The 17,654-nt window shown below is 27.5% G+C and overlaps 1 protein-coding gene across 1 annotated transcript in view; it reads right to left on the bottom strand.

Moving 5' to 3' along the window:
• Positions 1-17,654, bottom strand: part of LOC107445937 (transmembrane 9 superfamily protein member 2) — a 46,058-nt gene extending 28,404 nt beyond the window's left edge. Inside the window, exons 1-6 of the mRNA XM_016060446.3 lie at positions 17,413-17,654; positions 12,058-12,125; positions 7,821-7,914; positions 5,786-5,913; positions 2,168-2,297; positions 1,080-1,225 (exon numbers count right to left, since the gene is read on the bottom strand). Coding sequence (XP_015915932.1) covers positions 1,080-1,225; positions 2,168-2,297; positions 5,786-5,913; positions 7,821-7,914; positions 12,058-12,125; positions 17,413-17,544 — 698 coding nt within the window. The 5' untranslated portion in view covers positions 17,545-17,654. The remainder of the gene's footprint in view (positions 1-1,079; positions 1,226-2,167; positions 2,298-5,785; positions 5,914-7,820; positions 7,915-12,057; positions 12,126-17,412) is intronic.

Genomic DNA, 17,654 nt, shown 5'->3' with positions numbered 1-17,654 from the left:
TTTTTCAGTATAGCTATGTATGTTCATAAAAAAAAAATCACATTTTCTGAAACTTAAATTATTCTGAAATCTTATTTCTTGTATATTCTTAACTATTACAAAAACAATAATTTTATTAAACATATGATGAATTTAAAAATGAATTTTTAAAAGAAAGTTAAAAATTTAAAGTATCAATCAAATTCAGATAATCTTTAAAATTAAATTTTCAGTTAAAATATTTGTACAAGAAATCTTTTATCAGAAAAACCTAACAGGTTCTGGTTAATTTTTGTTAACAAAATTTAGAGTTGCTTCTTATACCAGAATTATAGTCAGTTGCCAACGGATAATTAATTTCGTACTGTGAAATTTTTTTAAATCCTATTTTTTATTTAAACCATTAAACCTAAAGTGACACTTGATCAAAACACGATTTTAGAAACAGTCAGTTTTAGAGAAATGTCTTTATAAATTTGACAAAACAGCAAGATAGTTGGAAACTCATGTTTGATAACTAAATTTGGCAGGATTTGCTAGTTTAGCAACAAATTATATTTTAAATAATTGGGTTAATTCTTTTTGCAAATTAGTAGTCAATTTTTAAGTAGTCTTTTTTTTTTCCTTTTTGTAAAAATAGTGCTAGAGTCATTCATTTTTTCTTGCACCAATAATGAAGTGCAAAACAATTGATGTGCTTGACTAACAGCAGCATTTGGAACAAAACATTCCGGAGTAAAACAGGAGGGGGGGAGTGAGGTACCGACACTAAACCACTCTGAAAGGGAGATTCCAAAAATTAAATGAAAGATACATGATTCAAAAAGCAAGAAAAGATATTTCTCTGAAAAATAGAGACAGAAAGAAACTAAAGTTAAAAAAAGAAAGACCAAAAGCTAAACAAGTCAGCACATTTGAGCATGTGCTTAAGATAGACGTTTTTACAATTCACATAAACAGATAATAAATAACAATATATTTTTCAATTTTAAGATATAAACAGAAAGCAGGGGGAAAAGATTAATAAAATTTTTTCAACGCAGAAAAAAAATTTGAAAATTACTTTCTTCACTTTAAAAAACAGTTGAATAAATACATACCTTCGAGGGGACACTTTAACTCGCACAATTCTTCCACCTTTATCTTTAAAGCCAACTCCCCAAGATTCATCCTCACCACTATGATACGTAATTGTTATGTCCACATGATTGAATACGTAAAAAGAATCATGATGGTTGTAGTTGTTCTGAAAAAAATTACAAGAAAAATATTAATGTTTAACTGAATTTTGGTTTCAAAGTAATGTAGTAACAGAAATTTTATTTAACATCATGAAACTACTTTTTCTGGTCAATTTAACATAAAATTTTACATTGAATTTTTAATCATGGTATAAAAATGAAAAGTTAAACCACTGATATGACAAGGGATAAAAGTTATAGGGTTCCCACTCAATTTAAAAAAAAAAAATTCAAGGACTTTTCAATGACTTAAAATCAAATTTAACAAGGACCTACACAGCAATAATTAGTATGCTATAATATATGTCAACCAGATTGTATTACATTAAAGCATAAATTAAGTTCCTCAATTTTACATTGTTTAATAGTTGTAGCAATTTTTTATAATGTGCAGCCCACGGCTACCAATTCAAATGGTCTAATTAAACATTGTTGTTTCGAAGATTAGCAAAAAATTTCCAATTAGCATCAGCATACTTGCTACTTTTAAAGATGGGCACCAATAGAAGTTTTTGTGAAAAATTTAATGAAGCGCATTAGAATTAATGGAAAAATAATATTTAGTATAGCTGCTCCAATTTTAAAAACACTGTATTGTTTTACTACCTCAGAATATTAGTAATGCATTTTGAATATAACAAAATCATTTGTAGTACAGTATTTTAACAGATAGCAAACTAAGATTTACCAAACGCTTATTTCGTTAAAGTAGAGCATAAATCACAAAGAACATAACCTTTATAAATTTCTTTTCAAAGGGTTCAATAAATTCATCGCATTTTGTTTTTGTTTTCACACTGTATCCACCCTTTTTGCCAGTTATTTAGAAAAAATAGCTACTCGAAACAGAAATTAAATAAAATAGAACCTATTTCCACTTGGACCACGGGGGTCATTTACAAGCAGTGACTGTATTATTTTAGCATGATGAATAAAATAATACATACATTCATCACACAAGCATCTTTGGGTTGCCCTGCTGTATTGACATAACATCCCATAGGAAAACCAGTAGAACAATATTGTTGATTAGCTTCAACTTGGTAGCACCATGTTATAGGCATATTATCCACAATCCTAGAAAATATAGATTAGAAAATTAAAAAGAGAAAATAACTACTATTAGAAACTGTTAAATATACATAAAACAACAAATACATTGCATTTTTAAACTAATTATAAATTGTAATTTTTCATCAGTGCATCACACTTTTAACTGTATATTTTATTTGCTCAGATAATAAAATTTTACTTAACAAACATTATAAGCAACAATCAATCCTTTTCAAGTTCTATGATTTTTGATAAAAAAAAAAAGAAATAATAAAATAAACTAATAATTTGTGATCTCCTTCTTCAGGGTGTGCAGTCAAATCTTTCAACAAAAAATAAGCACCTTTTAAATACTTTTCAAGCACTCAAAAAATATTTTTAAGCAATATATAGATTAACAAAATGCAAAATAATTTTCAAAGACTTTAGATGATCAAGAAAAAATAACTGGTTTCTGACAAAGAACTCTTTTCTTGATTCTATTAGCCGTTATAAAATGATCGAGAGATTTTTCAGTTCGAAATCAGAGGGTGGAAAATGAAGTCTGAAATTTAAAATATCTTGCAAAATGGAACAGAGTTGCACATGAGAAGACAATAATTTCACCGGACCCAGCTCAGTAGAGGCACTTACGGACCCGCAAGTACTTCATTAAACATGTAAAATGATCGGAGCTTTCATATGGTATGGACTGATGGTACGTCAAAATGAATTGTGAAAACACTGAATAGAACAATGTAAAAAGCACGCTTTTGCATGATATGTGGGGAAAATTAACATGTTAACAAAAAAAATCTCATTTTTGAAAAGGGAAAATTAAGCACTTCTTAAAAACACCCAATGAAAAAATCACCTTTAATGGCTTTTAAATAATGAAAATTAAAAATAAGCACCTTTAAGCACTTTTTAAAAATGCTACGCACATGTTCTATTAATAAAACAGGAATATAACAGGCAAAAAACACTATTTTTTTTCCGTTGACATGGTAATTTGAAAATAAACTCATTTACCATCTTTGATAAATATTTTCAATCACTTCCACAAAAAAAAAATCAACATAAGACATTAACACTTTTATTGCAGTAATGATGCGCCTTTGTCCCACCCTATGCGATTAGAGTTCCCCCACAGCACTAAAATTAAAATAAAATGCAAATTCCTTTTGAACCTAATTATTTTGCTTTAAAAAATAACAAGAAATTGCAATCAATAACTATATTTATTAATACAATTGCAATCAATAACTATATTTATTAATACAAAAAAAAAACACAGCGAGTATTCCTGGAAGAAGTAACGTCCACCACAATGAAGAAAGATTCATTTAAATCAATATTATGAAATCAAACTTTTTTTCAATAAAAATGGAATTTCTTTTTCATCAAATTAACCAATGATACAGTAAGCAGTATTTACAACTGAAGTAGCAAATTTAGATATGCTTGCATTCTGAATATATATTGTCTCCATTATCAATCAAAATGAAATAAAAAATGCCAAATAAATGTAACTTTTTTAAATAACCACCTTTAAAACAAGAAATTTTTTTAATAGAGATGCACAAAGAGCAAACTAAATAATGAAACAATTTAATAACTTTCTACCTGGGTCATTCCGAAATCAAGGAAAATTTTTCCTCCCTGTGGTTTTGATGGCTTAAATGGTAAACATTAATGTTAAAGCTTTCAAATGAGAGAGTTAGTATTAAGTTAAAAAAAAGTTTAAATTTAATGTTTGTAATCTTTATTTTACACATTTTAGTTAATTTTCTATAACAAAAAATACTAAGTATGAGAAATGTAACCTACATGGAAAGTCCTTACATATATTTTTTAGTTCTAACTGAATACATAAATTTGGTAAATAATGTATTTTTGGAATGTGTCGGTTAATCATATATCTATTGTATAATTAATTAATTAGTTGCAAAGAAAATATAAAGTTTAATTTGTTTTACCACTTTATTTTAAACATGAAAGTTGGCCCAGGACCATGCAGTAACCTTCATGGAATATCTTTAACGTGATTAAAATCCCAGTACATAGCAGCACTATCTCATTTACCAAAATTGAAGTGAAGCTCAAGTCAATTTATTTTATTTGTGAAAAAACTCATTAATCTTTGAAAATCAAGTGTGTTCCTTCTATTTTATAACTTCCAAAGTTCCTTTTAGAATTAAATATACTTTTTTAGTTAACTCTTATTGAAATAGCAATCTTTTCTCGAACAAAAGCTTTTGTGTACTCAATCTTTCAGGCTTCTAAGCTTAAGCAGGGCTGGAAGTCCAGAATCTAAGAAATAAGGACTAAATTGCCCCCAAATTTAAACACAATTTAAAGATGCTCATTCTCTAATGGGAGCAAGTTCTAGATACCAACATGAATTCGCAGATACACAATTAGTATTAGTTTCAGTAGTTCCTGGATTAAGCAAAAAATGTCAGATTTTTTTTTTTGTAAAAAGTTAAGCAAACATTTATTGTATATATATATAAAGTGGGAGAAAATAGTATAAACATGATTAAATTCGTTAAGTAGTAACAAAATAAGAGGGTTCTTTTGTGAAAATCAGTAGAGTATGATATAGTGATGGGAGAAAAGAGAGATAAGAGCTTTTTATATATTTCTCTACATGTGTGGAATGTTCTATACCAGTGTTCCCCAACCTTTTTATCACCGCGGACCTGTCAACGTTTGATAATTTTACCCCGGTACGCAGGGGTGGGGGGGCGTTGATTGTTTATATTTTAGATCATTTTTAATTACATATATTAATTTCAATATATAATAATTTAATTACATATATTAATATGTAATTAAATTATTATATATTGATATCATAATAACGGGCGGACCTGTACCATTTCATCCACGGACCGGTTGGGGAACACTGTTCTATACCATTAAGTCAAAGGTAATTGTCTCTAACTATGGAAGTAAATTAATACCATATTTGACACACTATGAAGACTTAGGCATTCATTTTGTTATATACTTTGATTCATAACATACACAAAATTTTTGAATTTGAAATTTCTTCAATTCTTTTTCAGATAAATAATATTTATTTTTGCTTTTAATTAAGGACACTTTCTTTTTTAAGAAAATTAAGGAATTTTAGGGCAACTTTGAGCCCTGCATAAGAATCTGCTTATTTGTAATTTTTGAATGCGTCAATCAATCAAACATTTTGTAAAAATACAAAAAAACAAAGAAGGAAATAATAAGAAAGTTTTTTTTATGATTTTATGAAGTTTCTATTAATTTGAAGCTTCTGGTTAGAAAAATTCTGGGTAGTCAGGCTTTTACTATATTTTACTCCTATACTAGACAAACATATTCAATGAAAATATGAAATAATTATTGAATTTCAACAATGGACTTTATTTCAGTACCTAGTGATTGAATGGTTTTATTTTATTTTCCTTTTAGAGTAGAGAAAAATCAAAGGAGAGATCAAAATAGTAATTAGTGAAATAACTTCACATCGAAAAAATATTAGAATATTTTACCAATGGTGTTGATAGTTCTTTAACATTCCTTTCTTCAAATTGTTCAGCCTCTCCACATCATCCTTATTGCTCATGCGATAAGTCTTCTCACAGACGGGGACACAAGAGACGTTCTTCAAAAAACTAATCTAAAATATACAGAAAAAAAATACAAATACTTCTCATAACAAATTATGGAAAATATTACTGCAAAATAAAAAAATACCATAAAAATTTAGATGAAATAACACTTAATGAAGACAATGATATTGAGGATCTGCTTTCACTCATAATAGCCTGAAAAATATTTTATATCCATACTTTTCTTCATTTTAACTTTGCAGCATAGTTGTCATGTTGAGTGAAGGATATATGCTTAGATTCAAAATGACTTATATTTCGTTATCAGGGGTCTGTCCCGACACTCTGTAAAAGGTCGGTTTTTGTAAAATTGTGAAAAAATTACTCGCAATTTGTGAATATAAAAGCCAGGGTCCTGCTTTTGTGAATTTGTGCAAATAGAGTCCTGTTATTGCAAAAAAAAAATTTCAAGGAGTTTTTAAATTGTAAAGAGATACAAGATTATGCTCAACACTGTAAAATTATAATTAAAAAAAATTTAAAAATAAACAGCAATTGCTGTTACTAAACTAGAGATGCAACATACAAATACTTGGTATTTAGCCTATACTGCTGAACGCAGAATATTCATTTCAGATGAATAAAGGAAGAAGCGTCGGCCGAGGACAAAACTAAGTTCGTTTACATCTGTCTTTCTCCCAGGAAGGGTTAATCGATTAACAAAACAATAATGAAGATAAACAAATTTGTGAAGGGTCCAATTAAAAGATAAATTATTTTGTGAAGGGTCCGTTTTTTTGAAAAGATATTTTGTGAAGGGTTCGTTAACGGACCTAAATTTCTTCTAAACAGACCCTTGATTATAATATATTTGCTAACAATTTACAGCAATTTTTAAAAATAATATTCTACTTCATTTAAAATATTACTTCACATTCACCATCGCCAAGAGTAATTTTTATAAGATATTTAATATTAGCATTTCTACAGTGGAAGCCTAAAAGAAAATGAGGTAGAAAGAACTACAGATAGTATTAAGATTTATTTATTTGTGTAAGATTTCCAAATTATCTAATAACATATGAAAAGTGTAATAAAAAATCATAAGGAATAAATCATATGGAATAAAAAACCATATGGAATAAAAAACCAAATAACATATAACATCTTCTTTGATGATTTATAATAGAATTGAATAATTTTTTGGCAGAAAATTAAGTATAATTTTTTGGCCCCATAATCAAGTAGCAAAAGCAAATTGAAAACAAATTTCCCATTAAATCAAGAGTTCAATGCTTTTTGTAGCATGATATCCCAAATCACATTAATGGAAATTCTACGTATGGGTCACCAATAATTGGTTACAAATTCAATTCATTATATAAAATACCTCTCTGAAGTTTGAAATGAAAAGTGTAACAAAGTGTTTGGCAAATCCTACTTCTAAAGCATCTTGGCTCCATTGAGCTTTGTAAAAAAGGTAGTTGCTGTGAAGCACAATACAATCATACAACAATCTAATGCATTAGTCAAAAACCATAAAGAAACACATTGCTTTCTTCTCATTTTCTAAAAGAAAGGCTGCATTTCTCCCCACTCATTACTTAGTCCACCAAAAAAAAAATATTGCTCATACCTTAGATCAAATTTTAGTTTAGAAAACGATGAAACTAAAAATAATTTATGAAAATATGGAATAAATTTTTATTGTTCATTTAAGAGATTTGTGGGTTTTTTTTTTCTTTTCTTTTCCTTCACATGAAAATTAACGTCTTTGTTGAGTTAAGAGAGTTTCTGCCATAAGGAAAGGAGTATTACATAACAGATTTTTTATATTGAAGAAGACTAAAAGGTATTTTGTATAAAGTGTTATGAGATGTACATCTTGGAGGAGTGTCTCTGAGATGAGGTTTCACTGCACATAAATTTAAATACATTTTACAAAAAAATTAGCCAAGTTAGGATTTTTACTTACAGCGTAAGGTGATGGTCTAATCCTTTCCCCAAACACAACCTGACCCAAATTTTCAACAGGCGATTCACTGTCACTTGTAGTGCAGAGGTCAAAGCTGGATTAAATGAAGAAAACAAAATTAATATATTTTTTTTTTGTTGTTGACTGAAATAATAATTGATAAATAAATATTCCAACTAGACATATTTAAAAGAAGCAATGATTGAGGATTCTACTAGCAAGGTTGATATTGAAAATGATGAAAACTACCTGATCTTATTCGTCTCTGATAGTGATGAAAGTGACTTTGAAGGATTTTGATATATTTTTTTATCAATCATAAATAACTATGTTTTTAATTATCTATTATAATAAATTTGTTAATTAAAAATTTTTAACTTATTTTTCGTGTTACATCATTTTGCAGACTTACATGATTAGTGGCAGTACTAATTCTTACAGAAAATATGTACTATTTATTTTCCTATGTGAAATTTCCTAACAGGAAAATCATTTTAATTATATTTAAGATTATTATTATTATATTAAGATTATTATATTTGATTATATTTAAGAATAAGATTTAGCATATTTAAGATTGTTTCTTAACCCCTTTCCTTCACCACAAAGTGCTTATCGGTAGTGGTCTTTTTCTACTAAGTTTTAAACATGATAGCTTTAATTTTTAATGTGATGAGAATTGGTTGGTATAACTTTGTTTTATATCAATTTATTGTTATAGCTGAAAAAAAATATTTCTCTGTTAATGCTTGCTCTTGAAACTTCGCAGAGAACCTACACTTCTTATGCTCAAGATTTTGTGGATTTGTTAACGCATTTTAAGTTGTTGTTTTTTTTTTTCAAATCCTTTAGAAATTAAAAATTATGTTTACTATTATTATTTCATTATCATTTTAAAGACATTATTTTATAATAAAACATTTTTTACCATGCAAGCGTAGTTCAGTATTGCCTATACAAGCCTGGGTGCTACCATAATTCATTGACATTTCTATGATATTGCAGTAATAATATTCAGACATTAATCCTTCAGTATTACAGGGGTAATTGTGAGTCCAAGTCAAAATTCCGGAAAATTTCTTAAGTTAAAAAAGAAAAAGAAAAAAAAGTAGAAAAAAATTTAAACAATGATTTTTTTCCCTTTTCTCAGTATTTCTTAGTTTACTTAAAATATATATAAAATTTTACACATACCTATACCTGTGTTTTTAAGTTCCCCCTTTGAAAATTTGATTTCCGGAAACTTCTGCGATCAACGATTTTCTGAAACGTCTGGACCTTCGATCTCCGGAAACTTCCGGATCACTGTTAGCGAAAAATCCAGAAATCCGGATTTTTTCCGGGGCACAATCAGCCCTGGTATTAAGAGTTACTGCCCGGTTTTGAACGATTAACACATTTTTCTCCAAGGCGAGTGGCTAATTAATGAAAGCTTAGCTGCCAACATAGATAGGAAAAAATCCAGTAGATTTTAAAATATAATTTAAATTTCATGATTTACATAATATGCTAAATATTTCACTTACAAGGAATTGTAGGGATTTTTATATTCATCAAAATACAAAATTGCAATATTTTCAAGTTATGATTGCCATTAAATGAATTTGAAATGTTACGTTTACTCATAATTTTGAATAGTAATAGTCATTTAATTCATTAAAGATAGTTTAGAGATTATTTAATTTAAAAAACAAATTCTGAGTAAAAATAAACTGAACATTTTCGAACAATTTTTTATTAAATCAGTAGACCAGAAGAAACTGTCAAAATACAGCAGTCTACGGGAAATTCCAATCACTAGAGCTATGATGAAAGTAATATGCAGTATGATGTCATTAAAAAAACTCCCTCTCTTTGCTCACTCTTAATAAAGGCCCTCAAACCTCCTTCACGGTTTAGGAGAATATTTTTTAGAGCGGTTATTCTAGATAACATCGACTAGCGATGTGCCTTGTAAGTGCAAAGTGACAATATTGTCTTTGGGCAAAGATATCCTATTATAAAGCTTGTGTGTGTTATTTGATGCATTTTCTCTCCTCTTTTCAACAGCTAGAAACTTTTAATACCACTTATACCACAATATTCTGGAATTATCTATTTTTACAAATCATGCATCATATCTATAGCATTTGTGAAATCAGGTATCACACATCCGCTTTAGGGTTTTATAATACCATCTAATCCAGAGTATACTTAGTTGCTAATTTTATACTTGCATGCTTCTAAATTCTAGAATATCTAAGATTGTCGATATTGCATTTCCAGCTCCTATTTAAAAGGAATAATGCAGAAGAAATAAAGAGAATCAAGATATGAATAATTTGATTCACTATAAAATACTGATAAAAAAACATCCCGACTTAAGAAAGCACCCCTCCCCATGTAGTTTCACACAAATAATGATTGTAAATCAGTACCAAAAAAACGCCCCTTGCCTACTACACAATTTAAAAGTTTTTATTCTAAGAATTTCTTTATGAATTTTTTTCTAAAAAATAGCTATCCTGATGTTTAAGGTAGAAGATTAATGTTATACTGTAAAAGACCAATGAATGGGGTGAAAAGGAAGAGGAATTATACATCACAGCAATTGAATTGAAGTCTGCTAAGAAAAATGCAGACGCTTGTTAAGGTGGGACAGGATATGGAAGAATTGAATCTAAAAGATGGAGTAAAAGGAAGAGAGTGTCACTCTTAGAAGTGTCCTAACGGGGGAAAGAAAAATGTGAATAGAAAGGGTAAAGAATTGAATGGAAGAAAGACTGCCCCCTTGTTCAAAAAAATATGGTCGAATTGCTATAGATTTACGATGGAATCCAACGCGTTGAAAAGTGATACCCAAATGCCAGATTTGTAATTTTATGTCATAATATCATTTTAAAATATTGATTTGATTTAATTGAAGGCAAAAAAATAGCAGGACAAATATACTGAATTCAATAATTCTTAGATAATAAATCAGAATTTATGAAATTTATATTTTAAAAAAATATTTAAAGAACACTATTTTTTTGGAGAACACTATATTTTGGGAACACCAAACGATCTCTTAAGTGATTGAGATTTTGGAACTACTACTTGCATCATGAATTTATTAAAGAATTTTTCTTTCAGTCATTTGAGTGGTGTCAAAGAAAATCTTCAGGTAGAAAAAATGAGGATGTTGGCAAGAGAGGAAAAGTTATGAAATTTAAATTTTAGATTAGCGGAACACTGAGAAAATTTGGTCGGAATTATAAATTTTTAATTCACGGAAATCTGCGAATAAACAGTCAAGAGATTTGCAGGATTCCGCAAATTAGCGGAAAATCACATGCCTCATAAAATTAAAATTTGTAATCATTTGAGACTACCTAAATCAAAATATTTTAAAGTAAGGTTTCAATATTCTTTAAAATAAATATGTTGCTAAACTCTATAGTGCAAAAATAATTTATTCTATGATCCCTTAATCTCGCCATTTAAAAATTCTACAAAATTATTGATTGGAATTAATCATTTTTACAATCGGATAAAAGAGACAACTAAGCTCTGCCCTTCAATATTTGCTGAAAATAATGTATTAGTGTATGAGCCCTGAATTCATCGCCCTAAAAATGTTATGATGAAACATTATTAACTTTTTTTTCTTCATAAAATAACTTAATACCTAACAAATTTGAAACAATGAATCCTGCAGGTAAGGCTACAAGCTGGAAACATGCATATAATTAATTAATAGACTGTTTTAACAATTGAATTTTGTGATTTTAAGTAGTTTGCGTAAAAGGTGATGAAATCAAAAATCAAAATCCTTGAACTCTTTAAATTAATTACTTTAAAATCTGAACTTGTATTCATGGAAAGGGGGAATGATCTGAACAACCAAAATAATCAGGAATATAATAACAAAAAATAAATAAATAAAGATGGGGTCAAACGATAATGAAATATATTTTATGAGAAAAATCAGGACAAATATAAACCCTGAGAGATCTAAAAACAGTGGGCAAAAATGTTTTCAAGTTAATAAGATAAGAAAATATTTTACCGTTAAACTTTAACGAACTAGCCACATTATATATATGTCTTCAGGTTCTTTAAATTAGTAACTTTTCTTTAAATTTCTAATACTAAGTAGTATATTTCAGCTTATTTGTGAATAGTTTAAAAAACATTTACAACATATATTTTTAAAAGAAAAAAATACTTATACTTCTCTAGCAATAATTCTTACAAAAATAAAAATGTTACTCACTGATTATATTCATATGGTATGACAGACTCTTCAGAATTCAAACGATTGACGTAAAGAGTAACAGCAGACTAAAATAAAAGATAACTAACATAAATTTCACAAAAGTAGAACAAAATATGAATTTAGAAATAGAAGTTTTGATTCCATATCTAACATTGCTGATTTTACAAATTATGGGAAAAAGAACAAATATATTACTAAAAGAGAAAAGGAAAAAAAAATATATTCTTTCTACAATTTAAACAAATTTTTCCCCTTGCTACTAACTCAAAATGGAAAAAATGAAATAAAGAAAACATCATACAACTTCGCAAAATAATTTGGCATAAAGAAAGTACAATCTATGTAGCTGATAATTTTTTTTTTCAACATTGTAAAAATGCTAAACATAAAATATCAATAATTAATTTCAAGAAGATTTCTAATATCTAATAAATCTCACTCATATTTAGAATCAAAAATTTTTTTATCTGAATTTCCTAAAAAATTTAAAAAACTATTTTCTATGCAATAAATTTCGTCTAAATAATGTCGTGAAGCAGGAAACACTCAAAATTGTTACGTATGGCCAATGAATAATTTCAGGCTCTCCATTGGAGCACAACTATTTACGACTATTGGCTACTTTTGGCTACTTTTGGAGCACAACTATTTACGACCACTTTACTGTAGAACTCTATAAGTCCTAATTGAGATGAAAATTTCTGTTAATATATTGATTTCATTGCATATGTACATAGTTTGGTATTTACCTAAATAACCCTTTAACAGGCCATTTATTTCTAGTAAGGGTACAATAAAATACTTTTTGAATTCAGATGAAAAAATTCATTTAGATTAGTTGATAAATTAATTTGAATTTTAACAAGAATGGGCAATTACAGCAGATCATAAACTATTTTATTTTCATATATAACTTATTGGAAATTCTCACCTGAAATCGAAAATCTGATTTTTTTTACGGAAAATGTTAATTTATTTAATTTTTTAAGATTTAAATTGCCCCAAAAGGTCTCCGTAAGTGATGCAATCAAAAACGATCATTGATTGGTTATGACATCGCATTTGCTGAATGGAAACTTGCCGTCTCCATCCGATAAGGCTATTTCAATGCTCTTTTAGTTTTGATATCAAACGAACATTCCTTGTAAATTATAAGAACAAAAATTTGTGAATTAAATTTACAGCTTTGAGAGTGTGTGCAAAGTGAAAGAAAGATTTGAAAACTTCAAACGTTGTTATTTATTACTAAAATATCTGAAGAAATGATTATGAAGCTCTTTACAGCGAATCAACATTTCTTTTCAGCTGAAATCAGTGCTGTTGAAGTTCATAGAAAATAATATTTTATTCCACTTACTTTTAGATTAAAATAATGCTCCATAACAGCCTAATTACTTAATTAAAATAAGTCGCAGATTGGATAGAAATAGTATACATTTAAATATCGGATGGATGATATTATTATTCGTTATTGCATTAAAACAAATCAGTATTTTCATAAATCTAGTTCATTGAAAAATATCAGTCCATCAACGTTACAATCTATGAGCTAATGTTCAAGAATTCAAATAATGTAATTTAATGTTGCTTCTTTTATTTATTTATCACTAGAGTTGAAGGATTTTCTTTTTAAGTAAATATTTACAAATGAAGTTTATGTCAACTTTTTTTTACTACGTATTAAATATTTAAATTCACATTAATGCTTATATTTATTATTCTTTGCGTTAATAGGAATTTCGTTACAGTTAGAAATTATTTTTATTTTTAAATTTATAAATTTTAATTCCTTTTTCTGCAATGAAGTACTAACAAAGTATGGTTATTGTTCATTTCTCTCCTTATTTTTGCAAGCTATTAGTCAGTGCTTGCAATGAAGAATTCTAAAATAGTAAAATTAATACACTATACATTTTTAATTAAAAAAATTTAATTAAAATAGTTGAAAAAAATTTCAGGTTAAGGATTCGGTATAGTCGAAAACGTATCAACACTTTCAAGAATCCATTGAAGTATATCTTCTGATCATCATCATCACCATAATCTAGTTATACTTAAAATTTCACTTAATTTCCCATTTATCCACATCTAATTAACTCATTTATCCACAAAATTTCAGCGAATATCATTAAACTAGAAATTTCTATTTCACTAAAGCTAAAGAACAATAATGAAAAATTAAGTTATATAAAATGGAAAGAAATTCTAATGCACATTCTTTATAATTTATTAAATACTTAAAAAATAAACAGTAATGTTGATATTTTGTCTCAATATTTTTAATCTTTGAGTAAATAGGTACTTTGCTTATATGCATTTATAAAATTTTATTCCTGTTTCTGTAATAAAGAACTAAGTAAATTCATATGCTTGATTTCAAATACTCTTATAACACAGATTAGGGCAATTAAAATGAAGTTAATAAAATCTATTAGAATATTTAAATTTTTTTCTTTCAACTTTAAATTTTTTTTGCTGAAAGAATGAATTTTAAGTTTTGCTGGGATCACAAGTTTTTTAAAAGGCTACTGCTATGCTAAAGACAATTATGTGCTTTGAATTCACGCTAGAATAAATAAATAAAAATTATCAATAACTTAAGCTTCACTACATTTTAAAATCTAAAACTATTTATTCTACATAAATAATTGATCCAACATTTCTTTTACTCAAAATGAAAATAAATCTTCGAAATGAATTTGAAGTATACATTAAAATTAAGATTAATAGAGTTAAAAAAAATGGAAAAAACGAAGTTATTTTGTATTTATAATGCATCATTTAATTAGCAATAGTACACACTTTCTTTATTTAACTAAAAAATCTTAAATATTCAGAGCTAGAAAATTTCGTCAACTATTAACAATGTTTCAGTGAGTAACATTGAAATTTAACATTATAAAAATATGTTATATTAAACCCACATTTTTATTAAGCGATATTAGGGTGCAATTTTTTATACAGATTGCTATTGACCATCTGAAATAGTTGGACTTAATTACGAAAATTCAAACGAAAGCAAGAACGTATTGGCCTTCACGGCACAGTGATTGTAAGTGGACGGAAGATGGACACATGTGACGTCAGTTCGTGAATAATCACGACTCCCCGTTTCAGGTGAAAACTAAAGTAAGCTATTTTTGATTAAAAATAACTAAATAGCCTTCTTAGGAAAGTAATAAACTGTTTTCTGGCAGTTTTGAGGGATTCTAAATGCATTAAAATTTTTTAAAAAAATTGACTGTAATTGTATATTTTTTGTGGTAAGTATGTTAGTTATTACCAAACAGGTGTTATAAAAAAGAAACTTCATGACTTTCATTTCTTTTCATTTGTAAAATAAATTTTATAATTACTCCAAACTGAAAACGGAATTACATACTATAACTTATTTTAAATTCCTTAGAAACAGGCATATTGTAACCAATTTTATTTGAAAGGATACCTATTACTTCATCAGAGTTGAAATTAATAATAAATGGCATAACAAAGTTATAGAGGTGGTATGCTCACCACGACCTTAGAAAGAGTTAAGATTAACAGAAAACAGAAAAATTATTAAACAGAAAAATTCCTTTTTTTATCTATATCTGGTGACAGTAACTATAATAGAACAGCCTTCCTTGAGGGGATCTTATCCTAATCTACTCCATAACCAACCCAATTAACAGATACAGGGTATCTGCCACATTTCAGATTTTCAAATTCATGACTTTTCATGATTTTCCATGACTAATTCCAAGAACTTTTCATGACTTCATGAAGTTACTATTTTCTCCCAACAAAAACAGAACAATAAATTAAAAAAGCATTATAATAATGTTAATTGAAATGATAGGTATAACCAAAACTATTATACTCTGCATCTTCATATTTATAGATTTTAACTTGAAAAAACAAAGTAAAGAAAGAGTTGAAGCAATAAAATAAGTGAAACAAAATACAAAAGCAAATAATTTCTTTTTTCTATTTTTCTGCAGAATTATATTCTAAAAAATATTTTTCTTGTTCATTGGAAAGGAAAGAAATACTCATGATTTTTCTGTTTTCATTTCGGAATTAAAAAAAATTCGCCAATGATTGCCTAGCTTCAGCTAGAATTTTAAATTGACAAAATAAAAAAAATAAATTATAATAAAAGTTTTGAAATCACAGAAGTTTAAAAGATAATTTGCACTAGAAATGATGTTTTATTTCTTGATTTTTTAGAAATGTTCTTTGCCTTCGTTTCAAAAAGAACACCATAATATTTTAAGAACATGGTAAAAATATTTTATATTTTTGTAAAATATGACTTGTGTGGTGGGGATTTTTTCACAAATTCAGATATGCGGAACACCATTAAATTGGAGGGGTTCACCACTCGGAAACCATAAATTCGGAACACCATTAAAAAAATTTAAAAATTAAGATTTTTCGGCGACTCAAATCCATGACATTCCATGATTTTTTTAAATAAACTGGTTCAAATGATGATATTTCATGTCAAATTTTGTTCAATACCGAAATTCATGACCTTCCATGATTTTTCATGACTTTCCAGGAGCGCAAGATACCCTGCTAATACTAAATAATAAAGTTGATGTAAAATTAACTTCATAAGGCAGCCAAATTAAAATGTTTGATTTGGACGTTTTTCCTAAATGTATACCTGTAAATTCTTTGTTATAATTTGCTCTTGTAATTTTGAATCTGCATCTACTAATCTCGTCGTTGCATTTAAGTGCATTTTTAAAATAATATTTATTCACGTCAAATACTATTTAACTATCATTCTTATTATTTGCACAAAAGTTCAGAAAACTAGCCTTCAATTTGAAATCTATCCAACCATTCTACAGAATCTAAATACACCTTTCCTTTATGACTACAGCCTCATATTAATGTTCGCTCTCAATATTCTATTTTTATTTTTGCAGCCTGCTAGTCGAAAATGTTTGAGCAACAATCAACTAAATAGCCCACAATGTAATGGTAATAGCGATTCATTTTTAATGATGCCACATAAAATTATTTTTTAACGCGATTGTAAATTCCTTGCGGATCTATTGATTAACTACAAAATTAACAATTATTAATACTATTGTTCAGATTAGTTTAATTTGCATAAATTTCCTTTTTTTATAAAATTCCGCAGTTTTAAAAAATGTATAAGCCGTCTATAAGTGGACTAACTCGATATGTTAATACAAATAATACCTATACATATCCTACGCTCAAAATGATCAATTAAATTTAAGAAACGGTGATCCAATCAAGAAGAAGAAAAGCTTTAAAATACAATGATAATATTCAACTTTAAATACAAATTAGATTAATAAGAATTTCTCTATAATGGTAAACTGATCATACTTGACAACTAGCAGTAGCTTTTCCTTCCTCACAATAATTTACAGGTGCTAACCCAGGAAGATAAAATGCGATTGCAGATGACAAGTGAATAAATAAAATGACATATATAAATAAGTTAGCTTTAGCCATCATTTACAAATTATAACAATACCACCTCACATAAATAAAACACGTAACATTGCAGAAAACAACAGATCAACTGCCGATTTTTATGCTGCCATTAATTTGTAACGAAATTCATT

Source organism: Parasteatoda tepidariorum, chromosome X1 (assembly GCF_043381705.1).
Source record: "Parasteatoda tepidariorum isolate YZ-2023 chromosome X1, CAS_Ptep_4.0, whole genome shotgun sequence".
In the NCBI taxonomy this organism is placed as follows: domain Eukaryota; kingdom Metazoa; phylum Arthropoda; class Arachnida; order Araneae; family Theridiidae; genus Parasteatoda; species Parasteatoda tepidariorum.
This window is presented reverse-complemented; position numbering and strand designations above follow the sequence as displayed.